We start from the raw sequence: 13,809 nt of genomic DNA on the forward strand, positions 1-13,809 counted from the left end.
TTAAACAGTAGTCAATAAAGTGTAGTGAACTTGACAATTAGCCTAAGAGCAACAGAACACTTAAGCTCTGTGGAAATGAAATTTACGTGTATATTTTCACAAAATAGAAACCATATTTGATAAGATTTTATAATATCTATTGTTGATGAGTCAAGGACAATAGAACCAATTTTTGCAACATACCTAAATATACGAAACATTTATGTATCACTGTAGATTCTGAAGGTGAAATTCAGATGTAATGTATGAATCTGACATCACAGAATTATATCTGACTTTAAATCTGCTGAAAACAAAAAATCTGAATGGTCAATTTTCTAGACAAATATAATTTGGCAGACAATTTCAGAAGGACTGAGGGAGTGAGAAAAGAATGAGGCCCTTGCTTAATTTCGATTTCTTTCAAAGTTTCAAAAGAATTTCATATAAAAATCATACTCATTGGTATATGTATTAATTTAGATTTCAAATTAATTTGATATCAATACTTAATCAAAAATGTTCTGAATTTCTTATGCCACCATGACCTTAAAAATGACTTTGACTGACGACCTTCACACTGACCTTGACGAGGAGGACAAGGAGGAGTATGGTGATGAACATGACGACGAAGGCGTTGATGAACCAGGCGACCCAGTGAACCAGGTTTCCCAGTCCCATTATCTTCATCACTTCCTTCAGGCGCTTCTCCTTCTCGTACACCACATTCTTACAAATCATGGCCACAGTGAGTACCCAGGCCAGGACCAGAAACAGCGGCAGCGACCGAGAGATGGCATTAACAAACCTACAATAAACAGTGTAATTTACTGGCTGGACATGAAATGTCATGAACCACGATACAGTGTTTCTAACTCTAGCGATTATTGAGCCAACAAAACATCATCTATGAATTATGTATACCGGGAAACTTTCGCCCAGCCAAATTTTCGCCCTACACCAATTAAATCCATTTTCGCTCAATGTTAATTTTGTCCTTAACATTTGGTAGCTATGTTTATGATATCACTTACTACTGTTCGCAGTAATAATAAATTTGTCCTCATTGCGGAGGGTGAAAAAGGCAAAAATTACATTACAGTGAGAATGTCCCGGTATACATTAGTAAATATATTTACAACAAACCTAAGGGACATAACATATTAGCTCAACATGTTGCCAGGTATGTTATGGAAAGAATTTACATGGAGCATCTCTCATTATGGCCTTCAGAGATGCACACATAGATAATTATCAAACTAATGTATACCATCGTAATATTATGTGTGTACATATGTTTCTAATGGACACAATTATATATATATAAAAAAAAAAGTGTATACAACCTGTCACTGTTTGATCATAGGTGACCATGTATATTAATGATAAGAGAGGGATTCAATTGGTCTCACTGTCTTGCTTCAAATATTTCCCATTTACATGAATAATGCCAAGATTGAAAGCCTATACTATGTGTCTATCAGGGTAGTTCAGGCAAGAGTATTAAATATTGCTGTACTAAAGTATATATAAATAAGTATTATATATATTATAACTTAGTATACATACTTGTCCTCTACGTAACAAGGGTAGGGGAACATCTGGAGCATGATGCCAGTGTCCTGTTTGGTGTCAGTCTGCAGACGGATGATAGCGTGGTCCACCATGTCCTGGATATACGAGAACCCAAAGGTTGTGTACTTGGTGTCGATGGCTGGTGTACGTCTCGGGCCAGGACGCCAGTACCTGGAAAACATCACAAATCAGTAGTAAGTAAACATGTGTTAATCTCTGATACACTGGACAATTACCAACAGATATACAGATACACTTTTCTCTAGTAAATCACCAGTTCAATATGTGCTCTTGTGTTCTGACAAATAGGATAAAACAATAAACTAGAAAATTACCAGTTATATAATTTATATACACAGACTGCTCATGTATCCAACAGTCTGACAAAACAATACACTGGACAATCACCTACAAAATATACAGACACACACTAAATTCTTGTCTGATAAATCAGGGTTAGATACTTTTGTGGATGACAAATGGGATAAAACAAATTATAGGTGATTGGATTGTGCAGTGGATAGCACACTTGCCTTCCACCAAGGTGGCCGGGGTTTGATTCCCCGATCAGTGTGAAAAGGTATGAGGTCACATGCCCGACAATGTGGGTTTTCTCTGGGTACTCTGGTTTCCTAACACATTAAGACCCTCGCGCACTAACATCTGGGCCAACAAGATTTATTAATATAAGTTGAACTAACTTGTTTCATAATTGTTGTAAAATAAATAAAGTTTATATTTTATATTATATAAAACAATAAGCTAGACAATCACCAGTTTGTTACACAGACATGTAAATGTCTCCAATATATCCAACAATACAACACATTAGCCAATAACCACACAGACAAGTAGATGTCTCCAATATATCCAACAATACAACTCATTAGCCAATCACCAAACAGACATGTAGATGTCTCCAATATATCCAACAATACAACCCATTAGCCAATCACCACACAGACATGTAGACGTCTCCAATATATCCAACAATACAACACACTAGCCAATCACCACACAGACAAGTAGATGTCTCCACTATATCCAACAATACAACACATTAGCCAATAACCACACAGACAAGTAGATGTCTCCAATATATCCAACAATACAACACACTAGCCAATCACCACACAGACAAGTAGATGTCTCCACTATATCCAACAATACAACACATTAGCCAATAACCACACAGACAAGTAGATGTCTCCAATATATCCAACAATACAACACATTAGCCAATCACCACACAGACAAGTAGATGTCTCCACTATATCCAACAATACAACACATTAGCCAATAACCACACAGACAAGTAGATGTCTCCAATATATCCAACAATACAACTCATTAGCCAATCACCAAACAGACATGTAGATGTCTCCAATATATCCAACAATCCAACACATTAGCCAATCACCACACAGACACGCAGATGTCTCCAATATATCCAACAATACAACTCATTAGCCAATCACCAAACAGACATGTAGATGTCTCCAATATATCCAACAATCCAACACATTAGCCAATCACCACACAGACACGCAGATGTCTCCAATATATCCAACAATACAACACATCAGCCAATCACCAAACAGACATGCAGATGTCTCCAATATATCCAAGAATACCACACATTAGCCAATCACCACACAGACAAGTAGATGTCTCCACTATATCCAACAATACAACACATTAGCCAATCACCACACAGACATGTAGATGTCTACAATATATCCAACAATACAACACATTAGCCAATAACCACACAGACAAGTAGATGTCTCCAATATATCCAACAATACAACACATTAGCCAATCACCAATTTGATGCATAGACACGCCGGTGTCTCAGACATATCGGAAATAAAAACACACTAGACAATCACCAGCTACATACATAGCCATAAACCAGTCTCTAGCAGAAAGAACAAAGAGATGGAGTTTGACAATTACCTGTCTTGGACTCTCTTGGTGCTGTCCACTTTGTCTGGGTCCATGCGTATCTTGTAGTTGACAAAGGTTGGTCGCTTCTGACTGTCCATCCTCACCTCGTCAAACTGTAGGCCTGAAAACAACCAACAGAGCTCAATAAACAAATCTGAAACTAATATATGAACAGAGAATTTAGAAGTTGCAAAGAATCGCTAGTCTCCATACATGAGCCTTCCCAATCATAGCCATGACTCAAATCAGAGATAACTAGAAGTGCACCCATTGTTCTCCAGAAACCAACACAATCGCTGGGCTATAAAACAGTGTAAGAGACAGGAAAATCTTTACCCAACACAAAAATTGGGCTAATAAACAGTGGTAGAGGGATAATGCTTTTTAACCCAACATAAAGTTTGGGCAAGAAAATAGTGGTAACTTCCCTGTTTATCCAGCACTAAATGGGTAAGAAGCTGAATAAAGACATGTGGATTCTTGTGATGATTGTTGTGTATAGGTTTTCTTTGAATTCTTCAGCAGAAATGATAACAGACATGATTGAATTTCAGATAGCAACGTCTGACTTATAGATACTAGCTAGGGAGGTAAGGATTTCTACTATATCACCCTAATATTGACCACAGACATGATAGTCTGACTTATAGATACTAGCTAGGGAGGTAAGGATTTCTAATATATCACCCTAATATTGACCACAGACATGGCCTTCACTTTTTTATGCATCATGATCACATACCTGCAAAAAACGTGCTTGCTCCTATGCCATCCTTACTGGCCTGCACAAATGCCTCGTAGTCATTGAACCCACGAAACCGGTCAAAGTTGATACACTGTGGAGGCAAAATATATAATGTGATCATCACAGACATCACAACATCAGCACAAGGTCACCACATGATCCGTACAAGGTCATCATACGATCAACACAAGGTCATCCAAAGGTCCTTAATAGGTTATCACATGATCATCACAAATTATGATAACGTACAAGGTTCAAGTTAACATCACAAGGTAATCACGAGATCACAAGGTCATCACAGGTCAACAAATCAAAACATAATCTTTTAAGGTATCCTGATTAATCTTGCATTTTACAACACAAATCGTTTGTGCTGTATATATTTACCTGTGTATATTCTGAAACCATGCTTGCCACCTGCTCTATTATTCCCAGGGTGTCACGAAGGTCAATGTTTGCTGCTAGTGACCCGTTGACCAGGTAGTTGTTGAGGAACTGACAAAAGCTCTCGTTGGGGTTCTTGATCATCATATAATATTGGTTGCTGTTGATATAATCCTCCACCTCTTGAATGCTCAAGTTGATGAGGAAGCTGGGCACGAAGCTTGGAAGGGGGTATAACTGGGAGGAGATGACCTGAGCCAAGTCTAACCCAGCGGTGGCATTCTCCAGTAGTTCACACAGACAAGATCCCGTGAAATTCTGTCACGAGACAATGTTACATATCAACCAATATACTATTGCTAGCCTTTAAAGTCAAGTGTATTGCATTATCTTGCCAGAAAAAAAATTAAAACAGTAATGGAAAGTCTAAATTAAATAATTCATCCATATGTGTTCTCCAATACCAAATTTATAGTGTCACTGTTTTACAATGATGTCAATAATACACTGACATATATTGTCACTGTTTTACATGAATGAATATTTCTGAACCACACACACACCGAAAAGAACACAAATTTAGTTACTTACCGTAAGCATCTCTAAGGAAGATTCAAGCATCAGTGTCTCTGTGTCCAGTTCCATTACAACTTCACTGAAACTGGCCAAGTCTTCAAACGTCTTGTTCGTCTATAGATAATGGAACAAAACAATAAGCCGAGAGTCAAAAAGTGGCATTGGAACATCTAACTCATCAAATGATTTTTATCTCACGTGGAAAACAAACATCCCATACACAACCAAAAAATAGTTATTTAATTTTTTGCAATCTCATGCAATAGTGATATCTTCAATAAATCACAATTAACACACAGAACAAAAAATCACTGTTGTTCAGGGCCATGAGTCTAGTCACCATATGCATGGCTATTTGCCATCAAAATTTGAAAATGTTTCCACAACTTGTTTTGAAATGAAAAAAAATAAGATGTTCCTTATCATTCTATACTTATTCCAATTAACTGGTCATGGCTGATATCGGAATACCCACTGTACTCGTTCTTACAATAAAAGGATAACTAGTTAAAATCTATATATCATTACAGCTGTATTCAAACTATTACACAATGGACGTGAAGTTTATTACCACCTTTTGATTCATCATTCATGTGGTAATTTGAACATATCTGATTTTTAAGTCCTGGCATAAGTTTACGGTATAGACTGTAAGATGTCAAACCTCTTTGATGAGTATCTGTATATCAGGGGTGTCCGGGTAGTAGAAGATTTCTCCCTGTAGTAACGGCCTCAGCTGTGTCCAGATGTAGCTGCTTCCGGAGCCACTGCCCAAAGAGGCTGCAATGCTACTGCACATACCAGCTAGAAATCATACAATGTTACACAAACTTAAAACTTCATTTACCTAGATCACTCCTGTCTGACTTGCAGGTAAAGTGTCTAGAATACCTTATATTCTGAGAGGTAAGGGTATATGCTGTTCTATGAATAGTTATTACACCTGTTTAACATGCAGGTAAGATGTAAACGTTTACTCATAGTAAAACACCTGTTTATTCTGAGAGGTAAGGGTATAAGCTGTTCTATGAATAGTTATTACACCTGTCTACCTAGCAGGTAAGATGTACAAAAAAGTCTACCTATAGTAAAGCAACTGCATCATCTAAGAGGTAAGGGTACATGTATATGCAGGTCTGTGACTAGTTATAGCACCTATTCAAACTGAGAGATAAGGGTATATACTGGTCTGCTTACAATTATAAGATCTGCCTCCGGAGCTGGAAGGTGCAGCTGTTGAAGGGGGTTGTCTAGGGGTCACAGAGGGAACATCAGTTGTTCCAGAGTTGGTATTTCCCTGGTTGGGTTGCCCCCCTTGTTTCCCGACTCCTTGTACATTTGTGGTGTCATCGTCGCCGAAGTTAAAGAACGAGCCTTCCCTGCCACATATCATACTCCCAATGGAGGACACTGAACCGCCAGAGAAATTTCCGCTGCTGATGTCACGAAACAGGTCCATGAATGGAACCAGGTCAGATGCAGAGTTTATCAAATTCGTAAACTGCAAGCAAAACCAAGTAATAGCACTTAAATTTGGCAGAAATTTACGACAGTTACACCAGAACTGTAAGCCATAGGTATACTTATACCCATGCTCCCGCATTAAAATAATCAGAAAAGGGTTGTAACACCCATAAAATGTATTGAAATTAAAGATCAAATCAATTGCACAACTACCTATGATAGCAATCATGTGTATCAATTTTCACAAATATTAGTTAAGGAGATAAGAAGCAGCACTTCAAACAAAACATCTTAATTAAAATCAGAGAAGTGGCATAAAAAAATAATAATAAACAAATATTAAGCAGAAGTGTACAACTTCCCAGTTTGGCAATTATATACGCAAATTTATTAAGATTTTTGGAAAAATAACTGTAGGAGTTGCAATGACGAGACTTGACTAGGACTTTTGCAACAGGGACATAGCTCTCGTAAAATTAGGTGAGACAAATATATGTAAATTTACATTTTCTGAGTGTATTAAATATATCTGTGGGTTCTAGATATAAAAGTCAGAACAGAATCACAACTTCAGAGTGTGTAGAATATATCTGGAGTTTCACAAAATTCAGGTGAAAACTGTAGTTGTCTGGACAAACTTCTGTCTACAGACAGACAGCTGGACAGACAGACAACACAGTTCCAGTATATCTTTACAGATAGCTGGACAGACAGACAACACAGTTCCAGTAAATCTTTACAGACAGCTGGAAAGACAGACAACACAGTTCCAGTATATCTTTACAGACAGCTGGACAGACAACACAGTTCTAGTATATCTTTACAGACAGTTGGACAAACAGATGGACAGACAGTCAATCTTATTCCATTATATACCTCTTAACTTCATTGTGTTGGTGTGTAAAATTGGGTAGTTAAGGAGAGTGGGAAAACAAGGCCGAACCCAGGCTTGTTCAGTGTTTAGTTATTACTAACTTACATCTGGCACTGTACTAGCAATCTCCTCGAAGATCTGAAATAGTTCAGCCGGATTTGTTCTTGTTGCCCTTCCTGTGGTATTTGTAATGAAGTTGCCAATCTTTGAACACAAGGAATATATAAAATTAAGTAGTTAAAATGCATTCCAAAATAAATTACATTTTTAAATCAAAACAGTGTATTAACGAAATATAGCATTTTTTGCAATAAAATTGTACTGTAGGAGAAATACAATTTGTCTTTTTACTCCTTTTACGACCATGCTTTAGTTATTTCCACTGCTCATAGCTTAACTGAAGATCAGTATATAGTTCAGCAAGTTTAATTAGAACACAAAACATTATAACGTTGACAACGAAATATAAATTATTACATACTTTTGACTTATATAACTACTTGTGCAGCTAACAGGTTTAATGTTTACCTCGCCTGAAAGACTAGTAGGGTCGAACTGGTTCAATAGAATTTGGAAAGCTTGCGTGAAATCAACTTCATCAAGGCCACAGATTTCGCCCAAGACATATGCTGCATCCGCTGGGTCCTGAAAGACCAGCAGCTGAGAGATATTTCCTGTAGTACACAGCAGACTACGGAAATCGTCAGCAGACGACACAAGTGGATTTTGTTGGCAGACGCTGAAATCTGTCAATATTTCATTGGCGGTGGATAGATCATACTGAAACAAACAAAGCAATATCAGAATAAGAAAGATGAAATCTTAAAATGTTTATTCACACACATTTAAAAATATAACCAATGCAATAGTATTTTTTTCAACAAATCTTACTGCAACAAATACAGCAAAAGAAAGTTTAATTAAAAGACATAAAAGTGGCACACCTTGTTATTCCATTTATAAAGGAGTTAAGTAAGAGCATGAGAACGGTTTTATGAATACAAGCCCTTGATATAAGTTTGATGAGGGAGTTCAGCAAAAGACTGCTACTTGACAGAGAAGTTAAGCTGTAGTGTTATTACCCCATTAAGGTTGATGGAGGAATTGAGAATCTTATCAATGGCATCTGGTGACAAAGATATGTTCTGCTGCTGGAGTTGATCAGTCAAATTCTGCCGGCTCCCCACAAAGTTACCCAGATTCAGCATACCTGTGAAAAATGAAATTTACATATAATGTTATAGTTCACAAATAAGCTCTACACAACTTCAAGTAATTATGGCCTTTAAGAGAAAAGATTTCAACTCTCAAAGTAATCCCTTTCTTTGTTCTCTGGGTTTTATTTGAGGACTTCTTAATTATATTGCTAAGCCAAATTCATTTTAGAAAAAGGTTTTCTTTCCAAATTTTAACAAATTAACCTATTTGGCCCTTTTTTCACTTAAAGACTCAGCCATTTGGTCCAATTCCCTTATTCTGCATTGTGTGTTGAAAGATGACAGAATTAAATCATATCTACAATAGCTCTATTTAACTTGAGTTACCGACTATTAAAATCTGCAGCTCATGAAAAGTGCTATCCTCAGGATTGACAAAATACACAAAACACAATCTGAATCTCTAAAAAAAAAATACAATTTTGATATTCCCCAAGATACTATCCAAAAGATATCCCTTCTAATCCTATACGCATCTTTGATTAAGTCTTTGACAGTATCTGTTCTCAGTTTCATTTATTTATGTTTGTTAAAAAGATCCTCAATTTTGGCAAGTGAGTTTCTGATTTAGCAACTGAAATTTCTGATTACCTGCAAAACTGAAATAGAATACGAAAAAATAATAATAATAAAAAATATGACCTACTTGTAGTGGTACCGTTCTGTACCTGTCCAAGCACCTCCATCAGTATATAGTAGTCGTAAACAATATCGTTGTACACCTTCAACACATCCTGCACCTCTAGTATTCTGGTGATGTCTCTCACTATCTCGCTTAATCTGGAAAATACCAAACACAAGTTACAATTTTTGGAACAAATAGAGAAACCATCATTTGTCAACAATACAGATATAAAAAAAAAAACATACATCATACTTTTCATTTCATTGCAAATGTCAGTGAAAGCAATCTTTTTATGTTATAACAACAATTTAACTGAACCTTTCTTAATCTGATAAAATTTTCTACTTCCATGAAATTTTCATTTTATAATTCTAATACCTTATTATTTTTTTAATGATAATAGTAATAATAACAATAATCGGAGGTTCTTATATACTGCTTTATCTCAATCTAGTTCGTAGATCGCCTCAAAGCAGTTCACAAAAATATTATCCGTGGTTATAGGGCCTTTGAAACCAGCCAATCTTTTTCTGAACTCCCAGGGAGCATACAGCCGGTGCTGCGATTTCGGCACTCACAGGTAGCATTTGACAATTCCAGCACGTTTTACCTTTTGTTTTTTTCAAATTATTTTTACATTGATTGGTTTAAAGTTTGTGCTTGTATTTGTTTAACGTCACCCAATTGACAGATTGTATTTTGTTTCTGTGTTTTTGTTAACTTTTATTTTTCGTATAAGTTTTTACTTCGCCTTTTTGGCAGGTTATGTGTTACTTACAGAGAGGTGTTGAAGGTCTGCACCTGACCAGCCATCTCGTCAGTGGTGACTGTATCGTGACAGGTGTTATTGTAGGTACACACCAGTCCCTGTAGCCACGGTAAATTTCCCGCACTAGGCATTGCCTTCCCCTCAAAGTGACCTGTCAAACAACCAACCAGCTTAACAGTAGGCCACATGTACTTCTCAGATATAGAGGATATTTAATGGTGTCGTCAGTAATAACAAATATATTTCACGAGTGTGGCTAATATTTTGATATTTTACACAAGTGATATCAAAATATTAGCCAAACGAGTGAAATATATTTGTTATTACTAAAGACGACATTACATTTTCTATTTATTACATTTTTTAAGCATAAAACACGAAAAAATGTAATGCATTTAAAAAAGGCGGGAATCAGGAGCGTAATAATTAGCGCCATATCCTAATGACGTCACACTTGACAAGGCTGTGCGTCATTTTAAATGGGATACTCAACGCAATTCCGACGTTTTCTGCTATTTTCTGTTAGTATTGCTTATAAAATGTTATTAAATGTATATTTATGTTAATACATAAGTGTGTGTACCAAACATTTACTATAACAAGCACTTATTTCACTGTCGCTTCATTTGAATCTGAACAAAAAATCGTTGCCTTTGAATGCAGCGAATAGAAGAAACCGTTATGATTGGTCAATATCATAACGTGATATTTTCACACTGGAAATATCACTTTTGATATTTGTCACAGTGTGAAAGATATCAGTTTTATCAAGTTGATAGAATCCGATATTTCACTGGCAAAAATGTAATAAATATGTTAATTTGCAATGAGTGTAAATTGTTGATTCCAATCTCACGAATTGTTATTCAGACATAATAAAACACAGGAAATCTTAATCGTTATTTTTTGTTATTGTTTCTAATGTGAATTAAAATCCTGATAATGTTTTTGTTTGAAAACTTAATGATAGAACTGAAAGGTGAAAAGGTTACTTGCTAAAATGAACAAGTCATCAATAAGTTAGTACTGATGCTGGACAATGAGTCATTCAATTGGAGGTTGACTTACAACAAATATTACCCATACAATCATTCACAGATCTCAGTCATCATTTTTATCTTTACATTTATGATAGTGAAATTGCTAAATCTGGCAGTACCACAGTCCACTTACATTCGCCATGAAGAGTCCTGAGATCGGGACGCTGTCGGACGATGACAAGGATGAAGAATAAAGTCAGTGGAAATAATATTTCAAGTAACAGTCGAAACTGGAAAAAAAACACGGTAAAGTTTTAATGTAAGTGATATGTGTAAACCGTCCGAAATTAGAGACAGGTTCAGATTTACAAGATAGCACTGTATTCTTATCATATAGCTTTAGGTGATGTGGACAGTTTCAGGTAACAGTTTGGACACATTATATGACCTCACACTCTTGATCAGATCTTAAGCTTGCTATAGCTCCCGACCACATATAGAAAATAAATCAACATATAAGAAGCATGCCAACAGTTTGAAAATTGAAAATTGAAAATTTGACGTTAAACCAAATATCTTTATTCTAGCCTAGATTATCCCTGACCAAATATCGAAAGAAATCAAGCAGAATTGCAGCAATAACTTATAAATCCTGCATACAAATTTCGATTAAACCTAGTACTGAGGATAGTCAAAAGTCGTAACAATCTCTCTATCAGGATTTTTAATGTTGCTGATATTTTTATCATATTTTTCATGCTGTGATTATAATACTTTTTGTGAATACAGTAGTTTTATACAGAATTACATAAAAACACCTACCTTTTGCCTCTTGCGGAGGGTATAGTTCTTCCACATCAACAAGAGCAGCTGAGACCCAAACCCCATCCTGCCTTGTAGAGCTCACAGCTTATGTCTGCCAAAATAAAGATATTCCATACTAAACCAATAAATTCTACATAGGTTTTCATCAAGAAAAATCCAGTTTAGCAACACATTAACATTGCCATACTCTCTGGAATGTCAAGTTTACACAGGTTTCCAGATTGGGCACTGTTTGGTTTAAACAAGTCTGTAGCAGTCTAGTCTGAAATAATCATCAAGGCTAACAGAGTTGTTCCCCCTTGTACTTTTTGCCCTTGTACGTTATTAAAATAAACTTTATTTATTTTACAACAATTATGAAACAAATTATTTCAACTTATATTAATCACTCTGGTCGGCCCAGATGATAGTGTGCTTAATATGGGAGGAAAATTGAGTACTCTGAGAAAACCCATGTGCAAGTGAACCCCTACCTATTCTTGTCCGATCAGGGAATCGAACCCCGGCCAACTTGATGAAAGGAGAGTGCGTTATCCACTGCACCACCAGACCACCCACTTAATTGTACTTAATTATGATGCACTATGGGTAAAAAAGCATGTAGGAGCCATAGTTATCTTTGCTGTTGACATACTGTTACAACACAACGGGCACATTTCACAATGTATCACATGTCAAATTTCAGAAAGATCAGTCTATTGGATTCCAAGATAAAGTCCAAAAACAAACGTGTGGACAGACAGAAGACAGTCGACAGACAGACAGACAGACAGACACTGTGATAATCATTCGTTCCCGCATCTCAAAGCACGGCTCTAGTTATAATTACTCAATATTAATTTCTGTATGACTGTAAAGGCTGGTTGGCAGAATCACATGTCAACTTCAATGATCGATGTAAATGACGTCAAACATATTGTCAAGTTAACAACTGCAGTCACGTGAGGGGTTTTAATATGCCAACACTCCCACAGCTTATTCAAAGAGTCTATGCTGTTTCTAAAAGCCTTGTGGCAGGTACAACAAAGGGAACCAGGTACATGTACACTCGATCGAATAGTATATCCCAGCTAGGTGTATATTCGTGAATTTATTCATCCACTGACAAAGGACAATAGCTTTACTTAAACCTACAGCCAATTATTGTGAGGTCACAATCGATCCTTTACATGTATTTTAATGAAAATTCAAAAACCATACTCCATGTATACATATAATCCAGAGCAAGTTTTTGCACTATAATAAAATATTCAAATGTACACATAGAGCTAGAATCAATATTGCACCTGGTGACTTTGATAAATATACATGCAGTGAAGTTACTTTTCTTTGGCAACTGAAATTTTCCTTGATTACCATGTAGTCAATAAATCATCTATCGATGAAACATACATTCATTGTATACAATTATTATATCCTTCACTTGAGTAATCCTGATCATGAAGCCTTGCTTATGTTAAAGCAGTGTTCGGGCTGTATGTGACAAAAAGGGGGGTCCTTTTCAAATTATAAATGGTCCTTTTAAATAGTTCAAATGGAATATTGTAAAAAGTGGGATTTTTTATTTTATTTTATGCCTTATAATGGAGTATGGCATAAACGCAAACCCTGGTTTTAGTGTGTGGCGATTAGTCGGGTATCCATATTTCGCTGTTTCACTTTCTTGATTATCTGGGTATTCATGAACTCATTTACATGTACTAATACAAGAACAAAACAGACCCAGGGTCATCATGTTTTATCTAATGCCTAATCATGCTCTTTATCAAATTGGCTTAGAATTTTTGTGCACAGAATAGAATATATTGATTTAAAAATATGTGGGTTATATCAACTTATAGCTAGC

The 13,809-nt window shown here is 36.1% G+C and overlaps 1 protein-coding gene across 3 annotated transcripts in view; it reads right to left on the reverse strand.

The window, feature by feature from the left end:
- LOC110442797 (ATP-binding cassette sub-family A member 7-like) overlaps positions 1–13,809 on the reverse strand; it is a 57,873-nt gene that overhangs the window by 33,025 nt on the left and 11,039 nt on the right. For all 3 annotated transcript variants that reach the window (XM_021486585.1, XM_021486583.1, XM_021486584.1), the window contains exons 2-16: positions 11,961–12,054; positions 11,332–11,428; positions 10,168–10,309; positions 9,411–9,544; positions 8,630–8,757; positions 8,076–8,327; positions 7,653–7,751; positions 6,407–6,710; positions 5,874–6,013; positions 5,225–5,323; positions 4,637–4,951; positions 4,247–4,340; positions 3,514–3,625; positions 1,549–1,725; positions 565–787 (exon numbers count right to left, since the gene is read on the reverse strand). In XM_021486585.1, the coding sequence (XP_021342260.1) occupies positions 565–787; positions 1,549–1,725; positions 3,514–3,625; positions 4,247–4,340; positions 4,637–4,951; positions 5,225–5,323; positions 5,874–6,013; positions 6,407–6,710; positions 7,653–7,751; positions 8,076–8,327; positions 8,630–8,757; positions 9,411–9,544; positions 10,168–10,309; positions 11,332–11,428; positions 11,961–12,026 (2,382 nt within the window). In that variant the 5' untranslated portion in view covers positions 12,027–12,054. The remainder of the gene's footprint in view (positions 1–564; positions 788–1,548; positions 1,726–3,513; positions 3,626–4,246; positions 4,341–4,636; positions 4,952–5,224; positions 5,324–5,873; positions 6,014–6,406; positions 6,711–7,652; positions 7,752–8,075; positions 8,328–8,629; positions 8,758–9,410; positions 9,545–10,167; positions 10,310–11,331; positions 11,429–11,960; positions 12,055–13,809) is intronic.

This window comes from Mizuhopecten yessoensis, unplaced genomic scaffold, assembly GCF_002113885.1.
Source record: "Mizuhopecten yessoensis strain PY_sf001 unplaced genomic scaffold, ASM211388v2 scaffold716301, whole genome shotgun sequence".
Taxonomy (NCBI): domain Eukaryota; kingdom Metazoa; phylum Mollusca; class Bivalvia; order Pectinida; family Pectinidae; genus Mizuhopecten; species Mizuhopecten yessoensis.